This window comes from Rhinopithecus roxellana, chromosome 10 (genome assembly GCF_007565055.1).
Source record: "Rhinopithecus roxellana isolate Shanxi Qingling chromosome 10, ASM756505v1, whole genome shotgun sequence".
NCBI classification, from domain to species: Eukaryota; Metazoa; Chordata; class Mammalia; order Primates; family Cercopithecidae; genus Rhinopithecus; species Rhinopithecus roxellana.
Genome location: NC_044558.1, coordinates 68,117,656 through 68,143,760, shown reverse-complemented (window position 1 = coordinate 68,143,760; position 26,105 = coordinate 68,117,656). Strand labels below are relative to the sequence as shown.

The 26,105-nt window shown below is 36.2% G+C and overlaps 1 protein-coding gene across 1 annotated transcript in view; it reads left to right on the top strand.

The window, feature by feature from the left end:
- Positions 1-26,105, top strand: part of ARID2 (AT-rich interaction domain 2) — a 187,231-nt gene that overhangs the window by 117,224 nt on the left and 43,902 nt on the right. Inside the window, exons 12-16 of the mRNA XM_030938889.1 lie at positions 7,347-7,428; positions 9,330-9,464; positions 10,069-10,265; positions 10,869-13,732; positions 21,801-21,949. Coding sequence (XP_030794749.1) covers positions 7,347-7,428; positions 9,330-9,464; positions 10,069-10,265; positions 10,869-13,732; positions 21,801-21,949 — 3,427 coding nt within the window. The remainder of the gene's footprint in view (positions 1-7,346; positions 7,429-9,329; positions 9,465-10,068; positions 10,266-10,868; positions 13,733-21,800; positions 21,950-26,105) is intronic.

Here is a 26,105-nt window from a genome sequence, read left to right as displayed (position 1 = left end):
TCTTTTCAGTGTGGTTATGAGTGTATAAGATTTGATCCTAAGAATAAATTTCAATGTGCAGTGTAGACAACTGATATTTTACAGTAGAGTAGGCCAAAGTGGAATTTGGGTATGTACTTAATTTCTTAGATATTATACATTCCAGGAGTAGCAGGATCAAGGTGAGCTCATAGGAAGAATAGTATAATAGGAAAATTAAGTTGGGCAGGATTTAGAGTAATGTGGTGGATTAGATATTCACAATTATGATAGCTGTAAGTGCCCCAATAGGCATATTATTTGTGATTTTGGTCATGAGAAATTGACATGCCAGGAATAGATTATTCATATATTTATTACCTTATAATTTTCTCAGGTGCTCATCAGGATACATAAGTATAATACTCCTAACATCCCTAAATATTGGAACCAACACCATAGAATCAATAGCCTAGGAGAAGACACATCCACATATGTATACACACACTTACAAGCATGTATACCTGCATTTACACACCTTTCCTAGTGTCTCTTAGCTCAATTCTGTTTAGCTCAACTGTAATTATAGTACAGATATGTCTGATAACCAGACTTCTGTTAAGTCGTTGAACTCCTTTTCTCTGGCTCATTGTGAGTCATCATTTTTTATATTTTACCACCCTTAGCCTTTTTTTAAAAGTGCTTTCTCTGCCTTGGTTTATCCTAAAAATACATCTTTCATCTCACCTACCCTTCCATTTCCTATCATCTCACCTCCTGCCGTCCCCAAGACTCTTCTCCTTCTTTGTATTTTTTGAATGGAGGATGCTCATTTTCTCAATTGATCTTAATTCTCACTTTGCAATTAATATAGAGGCTGTGTAGAATGAATTTCTTCAACTTCTTACTCCTTCAGTTACAAACTTATTAGCATCTGGACTCATTTTCCTTTAGCTTCCGCTTGTTTCAGAAAGAGATGCTAATTTCTTTTGAAACTTACCCTGAATATCAGTCTTTCCCATCTCCATGTTCCCATATCTTAAATCTCTTTCTTTCCTCACTTTTTCCTTTCAGCTAGAAATGTATTTAGATCTTTCTCATCCTCCCTCGCTAGCCCCAAACCAAAAATTTCATTATCCCACTCACCAGATCTTGTTGAATCTTCCTAAATACCTGGCCTTTTCAACTGCCAGTGCTTGTGATTGAGATTGAACTCTCATCATCTCTAGCTGTCTGTTCTCACATTCATTCGTGGTCCCAGTTTGTCTTCTACTCCAACTTGTAGTATGAAAATTATGTACTCTATGCAAAGTGTGTAATATGTATCACATATTTCATTGATTTCCATTATGTCCTTCTGAAGTGTATAGATTTGTGTCATATGTTCACTCAACTAACTTGGATCCACCAAACAGAAGTGGACAAATAACAGAAGCCAAAAAAATAGATAAATTTGACTGCTAGTCTATTCAATGAGCTTTCAACTACAGGTAATAGATGTTAAACAGCCAATTCATATTGGGGAATCTTTGGTCAGAATATTGTTTCTCAACCTTGACAAAGAAATGAAACAGTTCGTATTGCTACTTAAGTGGGTGGTGGGAATGTTTTTTACCATCGAAGAAGAAACTGAAGATTAAATTAATTGAGGGACATAAAAGGGCAGTGTTAAGGAAATTGATAAAATGTCAGTGAATACTCAGGGTGATTTGATGAAAATTATTTTTTGCTGCTTGGTTAGCCTTTGACCTTCACAGTTCTTTTGACCTCAACAAATGAACCTACTTCCCAACCTAAAATTTGGTCCTCATTTGGCAAATGAATGAATTTAAACATTGAGAATTTGTGGCTTTTTCATTTATGTAGTAATTCATTCATAGAGATGGGACTAGACCACTGGGAATTGAAAAGAGTTTATTTTCAGCTGAAGAGCACTTTATTACTTGTGCTCTCCCTGATTGATTGGTTATCCTTTGTGGTTTAGCTTTTGCCTACATAGTTTAATGCTGCTTTTTTATGGAATTACCATCTTTAAACTTTTTGCTCACTTCCCTCAATCCCTCTGAAAACTTTTGTAACCTTTTACCCATTTTTAGATTAACATCTAAATCTCTATCATAATTTAAATAGTTGCAAAGTATGTATTGTCTTGATGTATATTAAACTACATTTTTAAAAGAAAGTAATTACAGTGCTTTTTGTATCCAGTGGAATCTTGATACCATCATTCATTTTTTAAAATGCACAAACTCTTTAACACCAGAAATTTTATAATATTCCTCTTTCACCTTGAACTCATATTCCAATATCCTCAGAGTTTTATCCTAATATAATACATTTTATGTTTGAGATTCTTTTTTATTCATCACCCTATCAATACTTTTTAGCTACAAAATAGACATTTTTAAAGTTTTTCAATTCCTTGTTATTCTATAAAGCTCTACATTTTAAAAATTTCATTTGGCCAGGCACTGTGGCTTACACCTGTAATCCCAGCACTTTGGGAGGCTGAGGCAGAAGGATCACTGGAGGCCAGGAGTTTGAGATCAGCCTGGCAACATAGTGAGATTCCATCTCTACAAAATCAGGAAAAAAATTAGCAGAGCATGGTGATGCACACCCGTAGTCCCAGCTTGGGCCCAGGGAGTTAAAGGCTGTAGTGAGCCATGAATGTGTCACTGCATCCACTTTAGGCAATAGAACAAGACCCTATCTCAAAAAAAAAAAAAAAAAAATATATATATATATATATATATATACACACACACACATACACACACACACACACATATATAATGCACATACATATACTTTATCATTACAGGTTTTAGTAATAAATAGTATATCAAATAGTAAATACTTTGTAAATTTTTATAAATAATTACTAAACAAGGCTGGACTCAGTGGCTCATACCTGTAATCCCAGCACTTTGGGAGGCCAAGGCGGGCCGATCATGAGGTGAAGAGATTGAGACCATCCTGGCCAACATGGTGAAACCCCTTCTCTACTAAAAATACAAAAATTAGCTGGGCATGATGGTGCACGCCTGTAGTAGTCCCAGCTACCCAGTAGGCTGAGGCAGGAGAATCGCTTGAACCCGGGAGACGGAGGTTGCAGTGAGCCGAGATCGCACTACTGCACTCCAGCTTGGTGACAGACCGAGACTCCGTCTCAAAAAGAAAAAAAAAATTATTAAACAAAAATGTACTTGAAGTATATCTCTTAATAAGATGAATAGGACTCTCCCCTCTAATTCTCTGGATGCTATTAATTCAATATATCTCTCAATGACTGACTTACTGCTAGAATGAAACTGGAGTTAGCATCAATAGTATTCCTGTTTCCCTTTTTATAGATGTAAATCAAAAAATCTAGTTTGCATCATTAAATAGATGAAGATAGAATTTACAGTTCTTTGAACTTCAGAATTATCCAAAAAGTATTAAACTTATTTTTTACAATCATCCAAAAACTTGAGTTCTCCTTTATTTTGTTGAAATCAAAGAATTAGCAAGTACCTGACTGCAAGAATATTTGTTGCTCAGTCATTACAGGCCTTTTTTTTAAGTTTCTGGAAAATATATCAAAGAGATATTAACAAGCTATGACTATAAATTATACTTGCTACTGTTTTAGGCATCTTGTGTAACCTGATAAATTCAAGAAGTTTAACACAGTGGTTCTCAAACCTTAGGGTGCATCAGAATCATCTGATAGACTACTAAAGATATCTGGGCTACATTCCCTGAGTTTCTGGATCAGGTGGGACCTGAGATTTTTTTTTTTCTTTCTTTCTTTTTTTTTTTTTTTAAAGACAGCATCTCACTCTGTTGTCCAGGCTGGAGTGCAGTGGTGCTATCTCAGCTCACTGCAACTTCTAACACCTGGACTCAAGGCTATCCTCCCACCTCAGCCTCCTGAGTAACTGGGACTGCAGGTGCCCACCACCACACCCAGCTAATTTTTGTATTTGTTTTTATAGAGATGAAATTTCACCATGTTGCCCATGCTGGTCACAGAATTTTCATTTTTATCAAGTTCCCATGAGATGCTGATGCTGCAGTCCAGGGACTGTATTTTTAGGATTACTAAGTTAGGAAAACTGAAATATTGTTCATTTCAAGACCAGTACAATGTATTTGATGTTTAGGTGCTTTTTGTCGTATTCTTCACATATATTTTTGTGAAAACCTTGACACTGCAGATTTAAGTTGATTTTTCAGAAAATGTCTGCCATGTGACCTAGTAAACATAGTTTTTATTAACAAAAGTCTCTTGTTTAATCAGACTCTTTTTGTTACTTAGAAAAAGTCCAACTTTGTTTTTAAATTCAAGAAAGTATGTTAGTATGTTAGTATGACACCTTCTTTCCTTCAGAATTTTAACAGTTGAATTTGCCATGAGTTTGTAATCTGAATGAAATAAACCACCAACTTCCATACTTTCTTTCTTCTCCTCTCCTCTACCCTCCCCTCCCCTTCTCCCCCCTTCCCTTCCCTCCCCTCCCCTCCTCTCCCCTCCCCTCCCATCCCCTCCCCTCCCCTCCCCCTACTTCTTTTTTTGAGAAAGGGTCTCATTCTGTCACCCAGACTGGAGTGCAGTGGCGTGATCAGAACCTGGCTCACTGCAGCCTTGACCCCGGGAGCTCAATCAATCCCCCTACCTCAGGCTCCTGAGTAGTTGGGACTACAAGTACATGCCACCAAGTCTGGCTAATTTTTGTATTTTTTGTAAGGAATGGGGTTTCACTATGTTGCCCAGGTAGTCTCAAACTGCTGGGATCAAGCAGTTCACCCACTTTGGCCTCCCAAAGTGCTGGAATTACAGGCATGAGCCACCATGCCTGACCCACCTTTGATATTTCTTTAAAATATTTTCTGTGCTTTGTTTACACAGGATTCTGCCTAAGAAGTAGTGCATTCTTTGACAGTAGTTGAGGAGGCAAGGGCATTAAGCAAAATTATCATTACTCTAAAATATATCTGAATTTAGAACAAATCAAAGGGCCAGAATACTGAATTTCTAATGCCCAACTTTGCCCTTAACTGTAATATGTAAAATACTGGTATTGACAGGAAGCTATACCAATAATACCTTGGTTAAGAGGCTTCATGGACACTAATGTTTTGAATTCTCTCTTTAGTGATCCACATGTTGTTACGCTATAACAATAATAATAGTAGCTAGCATTTATATAGTGCTTATATAGTGCTTACTTTGTGCTAGGCATTATTTTAAGTGACTTGCACATTATCTAATCCTTATAGCAACATGTGAGGTTAATGTACTGTTACTTTCCTCCATTGTATAGACAGAGTTATTTTGCTCATAGTTACACAGCTAGCTAGTGAGTGATGGAATTCTTTGGCTGTAGATTTATGCATTTAACCATAATGCATAATCCTGCAGGGCTATCAAAGATGGGTGAGAATTAAGTCATTTGATTCCAAAATGAGAGAAAAACAATTATCAAAGAGGAGATGATACTCTTATGCAAAGCAGTTTTAGGAAGAATACATAAGAAAGCTGAGTATCTGGAAATTGATTCAAAGTATATGCACCTTCATTTGGAATGTCTTCAGGTATCCCGAGGGCAGTGCTCCTCGGTTTGTAGCTACTTTTTATAGTAATTATGTTTCCAGTTTAAATTCCCATTTGTAATTTTATTCTTCCTTCTACATTGTTTATAAAGGCTTCTCATGATTTTAATGTGATTTCTAGTGTTTCATGAAATTGATTGCTAATTCCTTCAGGAAATTTCAGTCTGAGTAGGGTGTACTCTTTCATAGTAGAAATGATAAAGGGAAGATTTCTACATAGTTTCAGACCCTAGAAAGTATTTTCGGTATTAATATCGTCGAGTTAGAAGGAGAAGAAAAGATAAGCTAGGATTGCCAACAGGAAAAATTATTTTTGTTCTAACTGTTGCATTATCTCAAGGAGCATATAATAGTATGGCCTCTGAAATGTGACAGACCTGGATTCAAATCCAACACTTTTAAAAGAAGTCCTTTCAAGTATACCCAGGTCTACTATCTCCACCATGTGTTCCTGGCTGAACTTAATCTCTGAGCTTTAGTTTTCTGATCTGTGAAATAGGGATAATTAAACTTAGACTTAAAATATTAAAATAAATAATGTAAATATAAATGGATTTATACACAGTATATGTTTATTAAGTGGCTACAATTACCTATTACCTCAAAGCATGGGGCATTCATCAAAGGTTATGATTGCCTCAGATTATTCACAGATTTGGCTGTGCTATGGAGCTTGCCTAGTTCCAATAATTTTAAAATGCATTTGTTCTGTTTGAGGGTTCTGAGCAGCTTTGCTAAAATACCATCTGAAAAAAATTGTGTATAATCTGTGTTTAAAAACTACATTGCCATGTCACATAACAGTTTTTCTAAAAACCTGCAAAGTAATGCTAATGAATAGTGAAAAAAGGATAATTAATTTACAAATATATGATTCAGACTTATAATTTATGACTTTTACTTTATATTTTTCATGTTTTCATTAGTTCCTTTGTATAACATAGTGAAGAAGAAGAGATAACATACATCATTTTTCTACAAATCTCTTCAACATGTTAGAAAATAATAGGTGATTTACTCATTTATTCATTGACCTTGAAACTTTTAAAATACATCATAAATGAAACTTCAGAAAGTATGTGTCTTAAGTTTAATAGCTAGTACATACAACCAGGTTGCCTCTTTCAGGAAAAAAGTATAATTCAAATTTATTATTACAACAGATATCTTCTTTTTTTCCTCCCCAGAAAAATTATGGAAATCCTTTTTTGAATATGGGACTTTAAATTAGTTCAGCTTTTGTTCACTGTATTCCAAAAATTTTATATGTGCCACTTATAGTTATTAATCTTTTAAATTAGGGAGTGAAGCTATAATTTCTGCTGCATTCTGCTTCCATAGCTAAATTGAAAGATGCTCAACTTATGTGTTGAACTGTATGACCCTGGGCCAGTTTTTTGAATCACTTTGAGTCTCAGTTTTCTTATCTGTACCTACCTCACAGAAGGATTGAGTAAGCAGACATTGTAAAGTATTTAGTTCAGTGTCTTGCCCATGGGAATAATAGACATTATGTTAACTAAATCATCCATATTAATTGTTATTATTTGAATGATTGTGAGGTTAAACAAAATAGTTCATATGAATCCTCTAAGACAGTGCCTGGTATGATATGTTCTCCATTATATATTAGGTTTGTTCTCAAATGTGTATACTTTCATATGTTTATACACCTTTTAAAAAGGTATTCATTGTGAGTATTAATGGGTTCAACATCCATAAAATAAGTATGGCATATAGTGACTAAGTTTTAAGAAATGATGTAGCTAATGTATTTTTTTCTTTAGCTTCCAGAGCAGTTGTAGCGCAGCATGTTGCTCCACCTCCAGGAATAGTGGAAATAGATAGTGAGAAGTTTGCTTGTCAGTGGTAAGTGGTTTATTTCTATTAAGGATTTATCCTTGGGAAGAATAAAGCAAAGAAAAAAAGGAAATGTATTCTACAGACATCGAGAATATTTTATTCTGTATTCCTTTTTAGTTAGAGTAGAATATCATTTACACAAAGAAAGGACACTTTAAAATCCCCTTGTATATTAGAATAATTTGAAAGAAAAATATTCATCAGAATTTTCAGAATTAAAATCGTATGACTAGAATTTCATTAAATTACACCATTTAACTTTTTTCAGAGTAAAATTTGTGTTAAAAAGTTATCTTTCACTTTGTAGAAAGTACAGTTTGTCAGGTTATAAAATTTGTTCTTCTAAAATTAACATTTTGTTAAAACTGAATTAGACTGACCTTAGGAAAATAAAACCAGGTGTTTTAAAATGTCTCCTCTCTTCCATCTAAAACAAAACTTCTTATTCATTAATAATTTTTTTTGGGCGTGTGACTAGTAAAGGGACATTAATCAAATGATAGAACAGAAATAAACAGCTTGACAATAATAATTTCCTTGAAAAGATTGTATAATCGTATGTCCGCCACTTTCTGAAAGAAAGCAAATGTAGAGTTTTAAAAATTTCACTTGTTATGGATAGTTGCCTCAACATTAGTATGAAGTTCGACTTCAATTCTTTAGGAGATTAACAGATTGAAGTACACAGTCACTTTCCAATGATATATCACTTTAAAAATTTCTTTTCTTGATCACTTTTCTGCCATTCACTAACATTATTTGTCTCCCATTTCATGCTCGTGTCACTCTTTGTTCCATATTTTTGGTGCATTCAATACATATCTTTGTTCCTATGACAGTTTTCTCTGGACTTTTCTACTTTGCTTAAATCAGGTTTATGGTTTTAAATATCTCTAATTGTTTGCTTTTTCCTCACCTTCTATAGTTTTACACATTGGCCCCTTGAATCTTTTCCAGTAATATTTGGAAATGTTTGTCTTCTACATTGCAACCAAAATGAAGTTTTTATATTTAGTCTTTTTGAAATTTCAGTACAGACAGGATTATGAAAGTTGGAAAAAATACACACCATAACCACTATAAAATGTGTGTGTGTTAAGCATAGATTTGGTCTTACAAATCTCAGTTGCACGTTTCTGCTAGTTCTTGGAGAGGGGGAAGAGAATCATTTTACAGTTTTTTTAAAAAAATCATAATTACTGTTTGATTTAGTTTTTCAGAAAAAGCTAAGTTTGGCCTCTTATACATAGTGAGTTATGGAAAGAGCCTATCAGGGTAATTAGACTCCAATCCCAATTTATAGGTAAAGGTCATTTTAACAAAAAGACAAATGAAGTTTGAATTAGTTGTTAATGGATTACAAAGTAAAACTGTTTTGAAATGGGGAAATGGGAGTATGCAGCATGGAAAGTGTCATTGTTTTAGGAAGTAGCTGAAAAGCTTGGCTAAGTTTTTTCTGAAGGAATTTGATCCAAGAGCCAAGAAAAGTTTAACCTTAGTTCAGTTTCCCCCAGTTTTCTTCAGTTACAATGCAAATAGCACATAACTGGGAACTTATTTTATATTGTGATTATTACAAGACAGGATCCTGAATAGATATTCACTAAATAAAACTATTTCTTACAGAACATTTGTTGTCAGCAGACCAACCCTGCTCTCACTGGGTTGTGAACATAGTTTTTATATTTGTTGTCAGTGACATTTTTATTACTGAAATAAGTGTGTTAATCTCTTGATTTAATCCAAAATTTAGCATATATTTTTGCTACTAACGTATGAGTTAGTGAAATTTGATTAGTAGGTATAATTATTAATTTTAATACATTGCCTCCACGTGGCTTTAGTATATTTAAATATGGACTTTCCTAGAGTATATTGTATAATGCTTAATTTTTCTCCTCTTTTAGGCTAAATGCTCATTTTGAAGTAAATCCAGATTGTTCTGTTTCTCGAGCAGAAATGTATTCTGAATACCTCTCAACTTGCAGTAAATTAGCTCGTGGTGGAATCCTAACATCAACTGGATTTTATAAATGTCTTAGGTAGGATCCGTAGTTCTTTAAATAAAGTCCATTTACATCACTTACAATATCTCTTGCTCTTTGAAGAAAATACCAAATATCTAGTTGTAAATATTTCTACTACTAGAAATTTCATATGGATAGGTTATAGTGTGGTGGAGGTTTAAATAAAAAGCGGTTTCAGAAATCACACCTGGTGTTTGTGTTGGAACATTATGAGATTTATCAAAGAAATTAAGTTTACTTTCTTTTTCCTACCTGCTTTTACATGTTAAAGACATGATGACTATATCTTTTTAATCTTGAATAATAGTATATAATATTATTATCTTCAAATACAAAGACTTTGATATTTTGCAAAGTTCATAAAAATAGGTATCTTTTATTAGTTATATGTGGGTGAAATTATTTAAAACCCGGTGACATTGTTAATAAATAATGACTTTTTAAATGGGAGGATTAATATTTTATATTTCTTTACTTTCCATCCTTGCAGAATATACTTATGTGTCATACTGTTCATACATAAGTGACAGTAAACATACTTCTGTTGTTCATATAAACATAGTGTTAGAAGTCAATGTGATAGTTATCAAAACTTACTGATTATGTATGTACTTTACAGAACTGTCTTTCCAAATCATACAGTGAAGAGAGTGGAGGATTCCAGTAACAATGGGCAGGCACATATTCATGTGGTAGGAGTAAAACGGAGGGCTATACCACTTCCCATTCAGATGTACTATCAGCAGCAACCAGTTTCTACTTCTGTTGTTCGTGTTGATTCTGTTCCTGATGTATCTCCCGCTCCTTCACCTGCAGGTGTTAATTTTTATTGTATTTTTTTAAAGTATTACTGAATTAATTTTCTGAATTTAAAGTATTACTGAATAATAAAACTGAATGAAAAATGTATATTCTCTGTTTCTAAATGTATAACTTTTGTTTCTCCAGTAGCATTTTCTTCCTTGGTCTATTATCATATTGATATGATTCAAAATTGTTAAATGTTAATTTCTTTTTTTTTTTTTTTTTTTTGAGACGGAGTCCCGCTCTGTCGCCCAGGCTGGAGTGCAGTGGCGCGATCTCGGCTCACTGCAAGCTCCGCCTCCCGGGTTTACGCCATTCTCCTGCCTCAGCCTCCCGAGTAGCTGGGACTACAGGCGCCCGCCATCTCGCCCGGCTAGTTTTTTGTATTTTTTAGTAGAGACGGGGTTTCACCGTGTAGACCAGGATGGTCTCGATATCCTGACCTCGTGATCCGCCCGTCTCGGCCTCCCAAAGTGCTGGGATTACAGGCTTGAGCCACCGCGCCCGGCCTAAATGTTAATTTCTTAAAACTAGTTTCTCTTAAGTAAAATAATTCCTACTTGGGGCTTTTCAGTCATTTCATTTGGAATTTTGACGTTTTTTTCATATTTTCAGGAATCCCTCATGGATCACAAACCATAGGAAACCATTTTCAGAGGACTCCTGTTACCAACCAATCTTCAAATTTGACTGCAACACAAATGTCTTTTCCTGTACAAGGTGTTCATACTGTGGCACAAACTGTTTCGAGAATTCCACCAAATCCTTCAGTTCATACCCACCAGCAACAGAATGCTCCAGTGACTGTCATTCAAAATAAAGCTCCAATTCCTTGTGAAGTTGTTAAGGCTACAGTTATCCAGAATTCCATACCCCAGACAGGAGTTCCTGTTAGTATTGCTGTTGGAGGAGGACCTCCACAGAGTTCTGTTGTTCAGAATCATAGTACAGGGCCACAACCTGTTACAGTTGTGAATTCTCAGACATTGCTTCACCATCCATCTGTAATTCCACAACAGTCTCCATTACACACAGTGGTACCAGGACAGATCCCTTCAGGCACTCCTGTTACAGTAATTCAACAAGCTGTCCCACAGAGTCATATATTTGGCAGAGTACAGAACATACCAGCATGTACTTCTACAGTTTCACAGGGTCAACAGTTAATCACCACATCACCCCAACCTGTGCAAACTTCATCTCAACAGACATCAGCTGGTAGCCAGTCACAAGATACTGTTATCATAGCACCCCCACAGTATGTAACAACTTCTGCATCCAATATTGTCTCAGCAACTTCAGTACAGAATTTTCAGGTAGCTGCAGGACAAATGGTTACTATTGCTGGTGTCCCAAGTCCACAACCCTCAAGGGTAGGGTTTCAGAACATTGCACCAAAACCTCTCCCTTCTCAGCAAGTTTCATCAACAGTGGTACAGCAGCCTATTCAACAACCACAGCAGCCAACCCAACAAAGCGTAGTGATTGTAAGCCAGCCAGCTCAACAAGGTCAAACTTATGCACCAGCCATTCACCAAATTGTTCTTGCTAATCCAGCAGCTCTTCCAGCTGGTCAGACAGTTCAGCTAACTGGACAACCTAACATAACTCCATCTTCTTCACCATCACCTGTCCCAGCTACTAATAACCAAGTCCCTACTGCCATGTCGTCTTCTTCTACCCCTCAATCACAGGGACCACCTCCTACTGTCAGTCAAATGTTATCTGTGAAAAGGCAGCAACAGCAGCAACATTCACCAGCACCCCCACCACAGCAGGTACAAGTACAAGTTCAGCAGCCCCAACAAGTACAGATGCAAGTTCAACCTCAGCAGTCGAATGCAGGAGTTGGTCAGCCTGCTTCTGGTGAGTCGAGTCTGATTAAACAGCTTCTGCTTCCAAAACGTGGTCCTTCAACACCAGGTGGTAAGCTTATTCTCCCAGCTCCACAGATTCCTCCCCCTAATAATGCAAGAGCTCCTAGCCCTCAGGTGGTCTATCAGGTGGCCAGTAACCAAGCCGCAGGTTTTGGAGTGCAGGGGCAAACTCCAGCTCAGCAGCTATTGGTTGGGCAGCAAAATGTTCAGTTGGTCCCAAGTGCAATGCCACCCACAGGGGGAGTACAAACTGTGCCCATTTCGAACTTACAAATATTGCCAGGCCCACTGATCTCAAATAGTCCAGCAACCATTTTCCAAGGGACTTCTGGCAACCAGGTAACCATAACAGTTGTGCCAAATACGAGTTTTGCAACTGCAACTGTGAGTCAGGGAAATACAACTCAGCTCATTGCTCCAGCAGGAATTACCATGAGCGGAACGCAGACAGGAGTTGGACTTCCAGTACAAACGCTTCCAGCTACTCAAGCATCTCCTGCTGGACAATCATCATATACGACTGCTACTCCCCCATTCAAAGGTGATAAAATAATTTGCCAAAAGGAGGAGGAAGCAAAGGAAGCAACAGGTTTACATGTTCATGAACGTAAAATTGAAGTCATGGAGAATCCGTCCTGCCGACGAGGAGCCACAAACACCAGCAACGGGGATACAAAGGAAAATGAAATGCAGGTGGGAAGTCTTTTAAATGGGAGAAAGTACAGTGACTCAAGTCTACCTCCTTCAAACTCAGGGAAAATTCAAAGTGAGACTAATCAGTGCTCACTAATCAGTAATGGGCCATCATTGGAATTAGGTGAGAATGGAGCATCTGGAAAACAGAACTCAGAACAAATAGACATGCAAGATATGAAAAGTGATTTGAAAAAACCGCTAGTTAATGGAATCTGTGATTTTGATAAAGGAGATGGTTCTCATTTAAGCAAAAACATTCCAAATCATAAAACTTCCAATCATGTAGGAAATGGTGAGATATCTCCAATGGAACCACAAGGGACTTTAGATATCACTCAGCAAGATACTGCCAAAGGTGATCAACTAGAAAGAATTTCTAATGGACCTGTATTAACTTTGGGTGGTTCATCATCTGTGAGCAGTATACAGGAGACTTCAAATGTGGCAACACAGCAATTTAGTGGTACTGATTTGCTTAATGGACCTCTAGCTTCAAGTTTGAATTCAGATGTGCCTCAGCAACGCCCAAGTGTAGTTGTCTCACCACATTCTACAACCTCTGTTATACAGGGGCATCAAATCATAGCAGTTCCCGACTCAGGATCAAAAGTGTCCCATTCTCCTGCCCTATCATCTGACGTTCGGTCTACAAATGGCACAGCAGAATGCAAAACTGTAAAGAGGCCAGCAGAGGATAATGATAGGGAAACAGTCACAGGAATTCCAAATAAAGTAGGAGTTAGAATTGTTACAATCAGTGACCCCAACAATGCTGGCTGCAGTGCAACAATGGTTGCTGTGCCAGCGGGAGCAGATCCAAGCACTGTAGCTAAAGTAGCAATAGAAAGTGCTGTTCAGCAAAAGCAACAGCATCCACCAACATATGTACAGAATGTGGTCCCGCAGGTAAGTTATTCTATGATCACATTTCTCTTATAAAATTTCTGATCTGTAAATATGATTTTAGAGGGAAATGCACTGTTTTCCATGTCTCATCTTGAAAAGTTACTGTATCAGCTCACTTGTATCCAACCTGTCCTGTTCTTTTTCTCTGGTTTTGTAATATTAGTTTTCAATTTTAGCACATGATTTAAAGAATCTTTCAATTTTGTTATAGATCCAAATTAATAATTTTGTAGGCCCAAGGTAGAGAACAGTTGCTAATCTAACATCTTTTGGAGAATTTTAAAAAATGTATTTTAATCTCCTTTTTGAGTTTACTGCACAAGGGTTGGGGGAATGGGGGTCCTAAGAGTATTCTAAATGGGGATTTCTGTATTTGATTTTGACCTGAGTGTGTTTTTGTTGCCTCTTTAACAGTACTTTTGTAATAAGGATGAATCTTGTAATAACTTTATCAGTCATATTCTTTTTGTATTTATGTATTGCATCAGTCTCCTTTAGTGTTAAAAAGTATTATTGTAATTTCAATTTGTTTCAGATATTCTGATATTCTTTTCTATTTCTTACTCCTTTGCTTTACTGTCATATTCCTGCTATTCCTTTTTTAATGCCAATATTCCATCTCTGTATGCCTTAATAAATACAAGTATTTTCTAAAATCAGCACTACTAAATTGAGGATCCAATCAGGTTATGAAGATTTTAAGGACAATCTCTTATGCTCTTTCCACTGAAATCATGGATTCTCTTAACAGTCGTCACAACCTATTTCCTGGATCACTTCTCTTTCACTCAGTTCTTCCTAATTCCTGCATAGCCAGAACCTTCCATGACTACTGCCACCTCTGCTGACACAGTTCTGGCTTGGGCTTCTTCTGTATGGTTACGGCAATGACAGCAGTTATATGGCTGTTGTTGGCATTAGTACCAGATGTGGGCAATAGCCAAATGAAAAGTACAAAAACAAAAGGAAGAGCCCCTTGCTTCAGAACAGTTATTCTACTAATATGCATCTTTCTTCATATGAATGAATAAAGTTGCCTTCTTAAATTTAATTTCAGAAAAAAAAAAGAAGGATAAAGTTGGACAGTGCTGCTCTGGGGAATAATGAGATTTTAATTTATATATTTGTATTGTCTAGATCTAATTTAGAGTGACTAAGTTGTATATTCTTTAGGATGGGGTCTCCAATCCCTGGGCCATGGACAGGTACCAGTCCATGGCCCATTAATAACTTGGGCATACAGCCAGAGGTGAGCATCAGGTGAGCCAGTGAAGATTCATCTGTATTTACTTACAGCCACTCCCCATCACTCGCGTTATATCCTGAGCTCTGTCTCCTGTCAGATCAGTGGCAGCATTAGATTCTCATAGGAGCACAAGCCCTATGGTGAACTGTGCACGGGAAGGATCTAGGTTGCACGCTCCTTAGGAGAATCTAATGCCCGATGATCGGTCACTGTCTCCCATCCCCCAGATGGGACTGTCAAGTTGCAGGAAAACAAGCTCAGGACTCCCAATGATTCTACATTATGGCAAGTTGTATAATTATTTCATTATATATTACAGTGTAATAATAGAAATAAAGTGCTTAATAAATGTAATACGCTTGTATCACCCCAAAACCATCTCTTCACTCCCTGGTCTGTGGAAAAATTGTCCTTCATGAAACTGGTCCCTGGTGCCAAAAAGGTTGGAGACTTCTGCTTTGAGGGATGTTATGTACGTGGCAATAATTAATCCTGAGTTATTGATGGAAAATACTGTATCATTTTTATTCAAGCTTCCACGTGTTGAGCTTTTCACTTAAACACAATTTTTTAATTAGTGCAATGTGGAGTGTATAGTAGACATTCCATAGTTGGTTTTTTCTCTTACATTTAATAATTTCCTAGTTCACCTTGATTATGTGCCTGTTTTTCCTCTTAGAGACCTTTACAATCCTAAATAGTTATAACAGACCAAGCCAAATTAGAGAAAAACTCCACCTCCATCACTATGGAATTGTTTCATCAACACTCATTTTTTGTATCCTTAATCTTCCAATGCGGTTGTAGTCAGTAATATCACAGTTACAAAGAATGAGCAATAATACTAGCTAAGACAAGGACATGTAGTGAGGACTTTATACTAAAACAGTTTCTCATTTAATCCTCACACAACCTTATTAGGTAAAAATTATTATAAAGATGAGGACTCAAGATGGCTAATAACTTGCCCAAGATTACCAATTAATGTGAGGTGGTACCAGGACAGAAACCGGGTTGTGTCTGAAACCAAAACTCATGCTCTTAACCCATTAACCTTTCTTCTCTCCACTATTCTAGAAGATTTCTCTATAAACCTCTAGAAAGCCTTTTTTTATCTAACATATTGATTATTTGAACTGTTGTGGTAGAGGATGTTAGTTCTATTAAATGATCATTTTAGCACATTATTGCTAAAACTCATTGATTATTTGAGCTGTGGTGTTATAGGATGTTCTACTAAATGATAATTTTAGGGCATTAATGCTAAAATGCTTTACTTAGCACATTGGACATATATGTAGTTAATTCAGGCCCAAAAAATCAATATATTTTTATCCTAATCTGAAAAATCTGTGTTAAACTTTCTTACATTCTCACAAAGGATGTAGTTTATTTAAAATAAGTATATTCTTTATTTCTAAAACTGATATTGATTGTCTTTTAGAAATTAAAAACTTTGCAAGGAAAAAGAGATGTAGCATACATGATGTCTGTGAGAATGAGAATAACAAAAACAGCATTCCTATATATAGCACTTAGCCCAGTGCCTGCTACATATATGGGCAGTTAGTAATGGGGAAGGTATGCTTTATCTTTATATAGAAGATGAAGTACCTATTAGGGCTAAATATTTTTAACAGACAAAAAAATTAACTGTTCAAGATGGCATTATAAGTTTCTTTTGAAGAGAAGGCTGTTGGGCCTTCTGAAGAGCATGCTAATTAATAGATAGCCATATCCATTATTGTTCCTATCCTTTTAATCTCTTTCTTTTTTAGGTGGGGAAGACAGGGTGTCACTCTGTTGAACAGGCTAGAGTGCAGTGGTGCAGTCACAGCTCACTGCAGCCTTGACCTCCTTGGCTCAAGTAATCCTTCCACCTCAGCCTCCCAAGACTGTAGCTGGGAACACAGGCACGTACTGCCATGCCCAGCTAATTTGTTTTATGTTTTATTTTTGTAGAGTTGGGATCTCCCTATGTTGCCCAGGCTGGTCTTAAACTCCTAGTAGACTTGAGCGATCTCCTTGCCTTGCCCTCCCAAAGTGCTGAGATTATGGGTGTGAACCACCAGGCCTGGCTTACATTTCTTTATGTACTCTTTTTTTTTTTTTTGGAGACGGAGTCTCGCTCTGTTTGCCTAGACTGGAGTGCAGTGGCATGATCTCAGCTCACTGCAACCTCTGCCTCCCGGGTTCAAGTGATTCTCCTGCCTCAGCCTCCTGAGTAACTGAAATTACAGGCCACCACGCACGGCTAATTTTTGTATTTTTAGTAGAGACTGGGTTTCACCATGTTGATCAGACTGGTCTCAAACTCCTGACCTCATGATCTGCCCACCTCGGCCTCCCAAAGTGCTGGGATTACAGGCTTAAGCCACCATGCCCAGCTAAATTTCTTTATATACTCTTTAAGGTTGCATGTTAGACCTTGATTTAATACCATTTTATTCACTATTTGAATTGGTAGCTTAAAGGAGTGGACAAAATAGAGGATTTTAATTGTGATTTTTTTTTTGGAGAAACCTTGTTATTTTACAATTTCAGGGATCTAGGGATGTTAAGGAAGTACTTGCACCCTGATAAGGGATTTCCAGAGTTGCAGAATGCCCAGGGCTGGAAAGAGCACAGGGAAGTGTCCCTGCCATGAAGGAGCAACAATTAATCCTTTCTAATGCCATTATAATTCATATTTTTCTTTTCAGTTTTGTTTCTTCCAACCTCCATTAATCAGCTATATTAATTTTATTACAGAAAAAATAGCAACAAGTAAAAAGAATCTATGTGAAAGTAAATTATATGCTCATTGATTTTATATTTAGTATTTAGCTGGGCAGTTTATATAAATATAAAATAAACTGTAACTACTTCAAGGCACATTTCTTTATTGGTAACTGCTTATTTCAAATGTAATACCTGCAAGTTGAAGCACAATTTATAGAATATTTCCAGAAGCCCTGCCCTGTTCCACTGTTCATGAATTGGTATCTGTTGGAAACATATTTGCTAAATGGCATATTAAAAACAAAAAAGAATTTACAAAATGAAAGAAACTTAGATACAAAAGCTTAACATAAGACTTTTTTTTTTTTCAGAATCATACAAAATACGTGTTGAACATAATCTGTTAATTATCTGTTAATCTCATAATCTGATAACATGCCAAATTCTTATACATAAAAATAGTTTAAGGATGTACGTATTTAAGATATTTAACATATGCCTCGCCTCAATTCAGAGTGTAAATCATTCCTAATAATGGTACTGTGTAACATGGAATATTGGTATCTTACTGGTAAAGAGCTTGAGAAAGTTATTCAACCCATCAGAAGACAGATTGGTAGCCTCAGGGGGGCAGCATTTAGTTGTATCCATAAAAGAACAGTTTAGCAAGAGCCACAAGAATATCATTTATGTTTTTCTAAGAGTACTGCCACTCAGATTTGTAGATCAGTAGCACATTATAAAAACTAAGAAAAGTATTACATAACTTTTTTGTTTGTATTTTAATGTGTTCTTATAAAGCAGTGTTGGGATGTATTGATGATCTAAATTTATACTTAATAAGAGGAAAAAACTTGGTAATTTAAGAAAATGAGGAAATGTTAGAGCCGAAAGGGTCTCTGATATTATCTTGGCCAAAACTCCTACTTTTAAGAGTTGAAGTGAATTGCCCACATTCACAAAAATCTTCTTTTCCAGTGATTTCTGTTACTGTCTTAATTCTCTTCTCTGAAGACTGACACATTTAGCTAAATGCATCTCTCTCTCTCTCTCTCTCTCTCTCTCTCTCTCTCTCTCTCTTTTTAAATACAGACCCTTGCTGTGTTGCCTAGGCTGGAGCTCAGTGGCTCCCTCTTGGCTCACTGTAACCTCTGCCCCTTGAGCTTAAGCAATCCTCCTGCTTCAGCCTCCCGAGTAGCTGGTGCTACAGGTGCACACTACCACACCTGCCTGATTTTTGTATTTTCTGTAGATCCAAGGTTTTGCCATGTGCCCAGGCTAGTCTCAAACTCCTGGGCTCAAGTGATCCTTCTGCCTTGGCCTTCCAAAGTGCTGGGATTATAGGCATGAGCCACCATGCTTGGCCTAGCTAGAGGTGTCTCTTTTATATCACATTCAGAGTAAATACAATTCTTGTTCTTTACAAGGTTTTGAAAGTGTCTTTCCTTCTCACCTCTTCTTTAGAATACTCTTTCCCAGTTTCTTCACCATCCTATTTATGTCAACCATAGAAGATACAGCCACTCAGGAGGCTGAGGTGGGAAGATTGCATGAGCCCACGTGTTCAAGGCTGCAGTGAACTGTGATCACGCCATTGTACTCCAGCCTGGATGACAGAGCAAAACCCTGTCTAAAAAAAAAAAAGAAACTTTCCCCTTATACTTTCCTTGCTCTTTAACCCGTCCTCCCATGCCACTTTCTCACCATCAAAATTCTATGGCTTTTAGAATTTGCAGGTGAATGGTTTTCAGATTTATTTTTCCAACATTAACTTCTATTGATTGACATTTTTAGTTGGTTCATCTGTCATTATTCCCAAACTAAACTGATCATCTTTCCTTCAAAATATGGTTTCCTATTATTGCCATTTATTGAGACTCTCAAGCTAGGCTTTTCATTTATAGTTTCTCTAGTCTTCCCATCATCTCATAAGTTAGTTTTCATTACTTACACTTTACAGATGAGAAAACTGAGGATCAGAGAAGTTAAGTTGGTAGCCCAAGATCACATGGCTAGTTAAAAATCAGATTGAAAGTGTGAGTTCTGATCTGTCAAGCTGGAAAGTCCTCATCCTATTTGTGATGTCTGTACTGCCCTAAAATGTTTTTGGTGCATGCGTATGTTTTTTCATTATAAAATCTTAAGAGTGGGAACCTATTATAGAAATGTCAGTCTTGAAGTAGATTTTTCCCTCAGAGTTTAGAACTCAGAAGTTCTTGTGACTTCCCGTTTCTGACAACTTTGACTTTCAACATGTTATTCTCTTTCTTCTTTCATTTGTATGTCATAGTAGCCTTGTATGTTTGTGATTTATCTGTTTTTTTTTCTAAAGAAAATTACTGTGGCTTTTAATCTGAGTTCTCAGCAATTTTAGCTTACTGCTTTCCCACCTATTCCCAGTACAGTCATGTGCTACTTAAGGACATTTCTGTCAAGGATGGACCACATAATACAATGATAGTCTCATAAGATTATAATATCATATTTTCACTGTACCTTTTCTATGTTTTGATACACAAATACTTAACCATTGTGCTACAGTTGCCTATAGTATTCGGTACAATAACATGCTATACAGATTTTTAGCCTAGGAACAATAGGGTATTGCATATAGCCTAGGTATGTAATAGGCTATATCATCTAGGTTTGTGGAAGTACACTGGCATTCACAGAACAGTGAAATAGGTCACCTAACGACCCACTTCTCAAACATATTCCTATCATTAAGTGATGCACGACTGCATTACCTTATAAATGAACAATTATATTCAATGTTTTCCCAGAGTTTTAATTTACTGCCTTTAAGCAGTTCTTCAGAAATGATGTACCACCATTTCTATAAGAAATTTAACATTACTTTTTCCGTTTGTGGTATTTCAAGAAAATATATTGCCTAAATATAATTTAAGGTACATTGTAATTATTAGTGTTTTTTCCAAGAGAAAGGGATGGGATCTAAAAGAAAAAAAAATACAGGATATATTTAAAAAACTTTATGCCTGCAATTATATATTATGTTTTCTTTTGAGACAGAGTCTCCATCTTTCACCCAGGCTGGAGTGAAGTGGAACAATCTCAGCTCACTGCAACCTCTGTCTCTCAGGTTCAAGTGATTCTCTTGCCTCAGCCTCCCAAGTAGCTGGGATTACAGATGCCTGCCACTACGCCTAGCTAATTTTTGTTTTTAGTAGAGACGGGGTTTCGCCATATTGGCCAGGTTGGTCTCGAACGCCTGACCTCAGGTGATCCACCCACCTCCCCCTCCCCCCCCCGCCAGGCCTCCCAAAGTGCTAGGATTACAGGCATGAATCATCGTGCCCAGCCTCGAATTCTTATATAAATGACAAAAGATATAATTAGACTGGGGGCTGGGTGTGGCAGCTCATACCTGTAATGCCAGCGCTTTGGGAGGCCAAAAGGGGAGGATGACTTGAGGCCAGTAATTTGAGATTATAGTGAGCTATGATTATGCCTCTGTAACCCGCCTAGGCAACAGAACAAGACCAACCCTGTCTCTAAAAATAACAAAAAATACATAATTGAGCAACTTCAAAATCTAAAATTGTTAAGCAGCTTACTGCAAATTAGTTAACATCATATTTTATACGTATGGTTACATCATTTTTTGCTATATAAAATTTTCATTGCTTTTTACCATATTGTTTCACATTATATTCTTTAGAAAATCTAAACGGAAACATACAAAAAAGTAGTAATTTGCAGTTGATCTGTTCTTGTGAAGAATTCACATTAAGTAAATCCAGTGGGTACATTTATAGTATGTTTATTTCTCATTTAAATCTACAATTGTATTGTTTCATCCTAAAAATCTACAATTGTATTGTTTCATCCTACAAATAGTGGTAATAACAATGTGGTCTCGCCGTTGTGGTTTTATATTAAATAAAATAAACTTTCTAAATATTTCTATGAAAATAATTTTCTTAAAGATTTTTAAAAGTAATCATAAACAAAATTATAAAATGTAAATTTTATGGTAGAAATGCATAACTTAATGTAATCAAATTTATAAGACTATACTATAAAATATGAAAATTTTCAGTGTCATGTCATAAACACTGCATTTGTTCTTTTTCACAGAATACTCCTATGCCACCTTCACCAGCTGTACAAGTGCAGGGCCAGCCTAACAGTTCTCAGCCTTCTCCATTCAGTGGATCCAGTCAGCCTGGAGATCCAATGAGAAAACCTGGACAGAACTTCATGTGTCTGTGGCAGTCTTGTAAAAAGTAAATGGCAATTTTATTTGATATATAAAAGTATTCTTTGTTTTGGAATGCTTTTATATTTAAGTTTCTGTCATCTATGGTTCATGAAAATTTTCCTTTAGAACCGCCAACTTTTAGCAAAACTGTAAGAGTTACATAAATGTAACTCTTTAGTAGGTTTTTTTTTTGTTTTTCTTTTCAACAAAAAAATTAAATGTAACTCTTACATTTATGATCCATTATATGGACCTAAACTAAGAAATTTATATGTAAGTAATGGAAAGAACTTCATTGCTTAATGGTACGTTGTAGAGAATGTGGTTCAGTATTTGTTTTCAGTAAAGAAAATCCATTAAGAATTTGATTATGTATTTGGCTGTTAAAAAAAATTTTTTTTAAAGTGGCTTGAACTTAGCGGCAGCTATAGTATTTCTATATAGTAGAAACTTAGAAGTAATAATGTGCTAGAAAGAGAATGACTTTGAATTTGAGTTTGGGGTGTATACCTATGAAAATTATTTTTAAAGCCATACCAGCTTACAGTTTATTTAAGATGAACTTTTGAAATAAACCTTTCTTAGACTTGAAGGAAAACTTGAAAAGAATGTTGGTTAAAATGAAAGTCTTAATTCTTTGATAGTACTCAGGTAAGACCCTTTGCCTTGAGTCGTTTTTTTAGAGGTCTAGGACTAATTTTTTTTGAGACAGAGTCTCGCTCTGTTGTTCAGGCTAGAGTGCAGTGGCGCTGTCTCCGCTAACTGCAACCTCTGCCTCCTGGGTTCAAGCAATTATTTTGCCTCAGCCTCTTAAGTAGCTGGGATTACAGGCATGTGCCACCATCCCTGGCTAATTTTTGTCTTTTTTTCACCTGTTGGCCAGGCTTGTCTCGAACTCCTGACCTCCAGTGATCCCTCTGGCCTCGGCCTCCCAGAGTGCTGGCACTACAAGTGTAAGCTACTAAGCCCTGCCAACATTTGTCTCAATAGACATGATACCGTTCACTTTTTAGATATCAAAGATTCCATTTCACTCTTCATAATTGATAGAAATTACCATAGCTTTTACAATCTGTATTCGCTATTCATATTTTTGTGATATAGATATTATACTTTATTGTAAACTTCATGTACAGATTTTTTGTATGATTATGGCTGCCTGTGTAGCCTAGGGATTATTAATAGTATGCAAAGTATCTATAGGACAGCAATGATCAAACTTTAACTCTCAACCCAATAGTGGGACTGTGGATCATTTTAGTAGGTTTTTGTTTGTTTTTCTTTTCAACAAAAAAATTAAATGTATCATAGTTCACCATGTTAGTGAGGGTAAATATTGTTTTCAGTTACATACATGTGACCTATATATGTGTACTTGATCATAGTATAAAATCTGTCAAAAAATTCTTTAAAAATTTGTCCTTTAGGTTGTTTCTCATTATTTCCTTCCTTCATTTAATTTGACCATCTCTTTCTTTTTAGTGTATGTTTGTAATTTAATTTGAAACTTTCTTCAATGCATGCCAATTTTACTCTCCATTTGTCTAGAGATTTTTGTTTTTTTCATGATAAATAGTAGTTGATGGAATGGGTAGTGTGCTAAAGGTGTTCGTTAACTTTTCAAAAAGTTTATGAAGCTTGTGGCAGTGCTGCACTCCTATAGCCCCAGGTGTCCAGGAGGGCTGAGGCAGGAGGATCATTTTAACCTAGGAATTCGAGTCTAGCTTGGGCAACATGGTGAGACCTCATGTCTAAAAAGATAAAAAATAGAGAAGTTTAAGAATAAATGCTTTAGATGAAGTGTTTAGGTTACTTCAAGAAAAGTTGCTGGAAGAGTTAATGAACCTAGATGTCTGACAGTTTCCCATTTTGCTAATAGATCAGCGTTACATAATTTGATGATTTACCTTTTTCTTGCTAGTCTTTTCTGAACAAGACAGGTTAAACAGGGCTTCTTAGAGCATGCCATTTTTTTTAAGCCATAGCTTTTCACTACTGCATGGCTAATTAGTTTTAGTCTGCAAATATTTATTAAGCATCCTCTAGGAGGGTGCATGGGCCAGAAGATAAAAATACAAAAATCACTCCCAGTCCTGAGGGACACAGACCCAAAAAACAAATAAATTACAGTATAAATAAGTACTGTAAAAAAGATAGTTTCACAGTGCTGTTTGCAACATATTAGACAGTTTAACTTTGGGATGGTTGGAGAGTTTTACTACAAGCATTACATTTAGTTGAGTCTTAAAGAATGAGTAGGAATTTGTCATGCTAAAATAAACCTGTCAGAATGTTAAGAGCAAGCACAGGAGTATAAAAGGACCTTGTATGTCCAGGAAACTGTGAGAAGTTAGAATACTACAAGCATAAGGGCATGAAAAGAGAAATGGCTCTTATTCATACTTAGTTCCAATTCCAAGTAGAAACATATATATGACAGCCATTGACCACTAAGTGGCTGTTCTAATTTCTTTAATATCATGTCAAAAATACTAGTACAGAACTTTTATGCTGGGCATGGTGGTTTGAGCCTGTAATGCCAGCTACTTGGGATGCTGAGAACTGGAGAATCTCTTGAGCCCAGGACTTCAAGGCTACGGTGAGCTATGATTGCGTCAATGCACTCCAGCCTGGGTTATAAAGTAAGATACTCTTTTTAAAAAACAAAAACAAAAAAACTTTCTTTGTTTCCATCAGATTTAAAGCTAAAATTATTTTCTTCACGTATATATTATTGTAAAATGCTTTGTATTTAAAGTTGAAATAGCTATGTGCTGTCTTCCTTTTAAGGACTTAAAAGTGACTTTGAGTATACATTTAACATGTTTTCAGTTCTGTATTAGCACCACACTTTACATAGTCTTTTTGTATCTATAATTCTCCTTTTTTTTTCTTTTCCTTTTTTTTGTTTTTTGTTTTTTGTTTTTTGAGAAAGGGTCTCACTATGTCACCCAGGCTGCAATGCAGTGGTGCTGTATAGATCTTGGCTCATTGCAACCTCTGTCTTCTGAGCTCAAGCCATCCTCCCACCTCAGCCTCCCAAGTGACTGAGACTACAGGTGCATGTTGCCACACCAAGCTAATTTTTGCATTTTTTATAGAGACAGGGTTTTGCCTTGTTGCCAAGGCTGTTCTCGAACTCCTGAACTCAAGTGATCTGCCCACCTCAGCCTCCCAAAGTGCTGGGATTACAGGCATGAGCCATAATTCTCCTTTTAGATGTACAATATAGATTGTTTTCAGGAAGTCCCACTCCCTCTTATATCATCACATATTGATGCTTGGTTTTTTAATCTGTAAGCGTTTATCTCTAAAAGTTAGGGACCTCACTCTTTAGATATAAATACTGTACCACCACCACCACCATACTCTTACAGAAAAAAATTAATTCCCTTTAATATTATGATTTCTTCTTATATCCTGTCAGTGTTTACATTTCTCCAGTGGCCTTTTGTTTAGAGTTTGAATTGGAATCTAAGGTTCAAACATTGCCCCTGGTTGATAAGTCTTAAATCTCTTTTAATCTGTTAGATTACCCCTCCATCCCTCTTAATTTTTTTTTTCTTTGCAAGTTTTTGTTGGGGGAGGAAAAAAAAACAGGTTAATTTGTCCTATAGAGCATTACAGTCTGGATTTTCCTGATATTGTTTAGTGTGTTACTCTGACCTTGTATTTTCTGTACATTGGTAGTTTGATCCAAATATTTGATCAAGTTCTGGTTTCAGTATTTGAAGACCACTTCAGAAATGAAATTGTGTACTTCCATCAGGAAATATGTAATATCTTCTTGTCTCTTTTTGTGATGTAAACAGCCTTTAAGGATCATTGCTCAGAACATTATTTCATTAAGGTTTGTAAAATATAAAGGACCCCCTTTTATCAGTCATTTGCCTTCTTTGAGGAATATTTCCTACAGGAAAGGCAAGATAGATGCTTGGATATTTCCCTTATTTACCAGTTTTCAAAATAATGAGTTGCTCACTATCGCTCTGCACAAAGTTACCATGAGGTTTGGTTTTTGTTTATTTTGTTTGTGGTATTACTGTGAGCCAACAGGAATTTAAATGTATTTGAGGTATTTCAGTCAATTGAGGTTATTGTATCCTTCTTGATATACAAATTGTGCCATTTTTGGTCAGTGAAAGTCTTTTCAAGTGGATTTCCCAAGTCCTTTGGTTGTG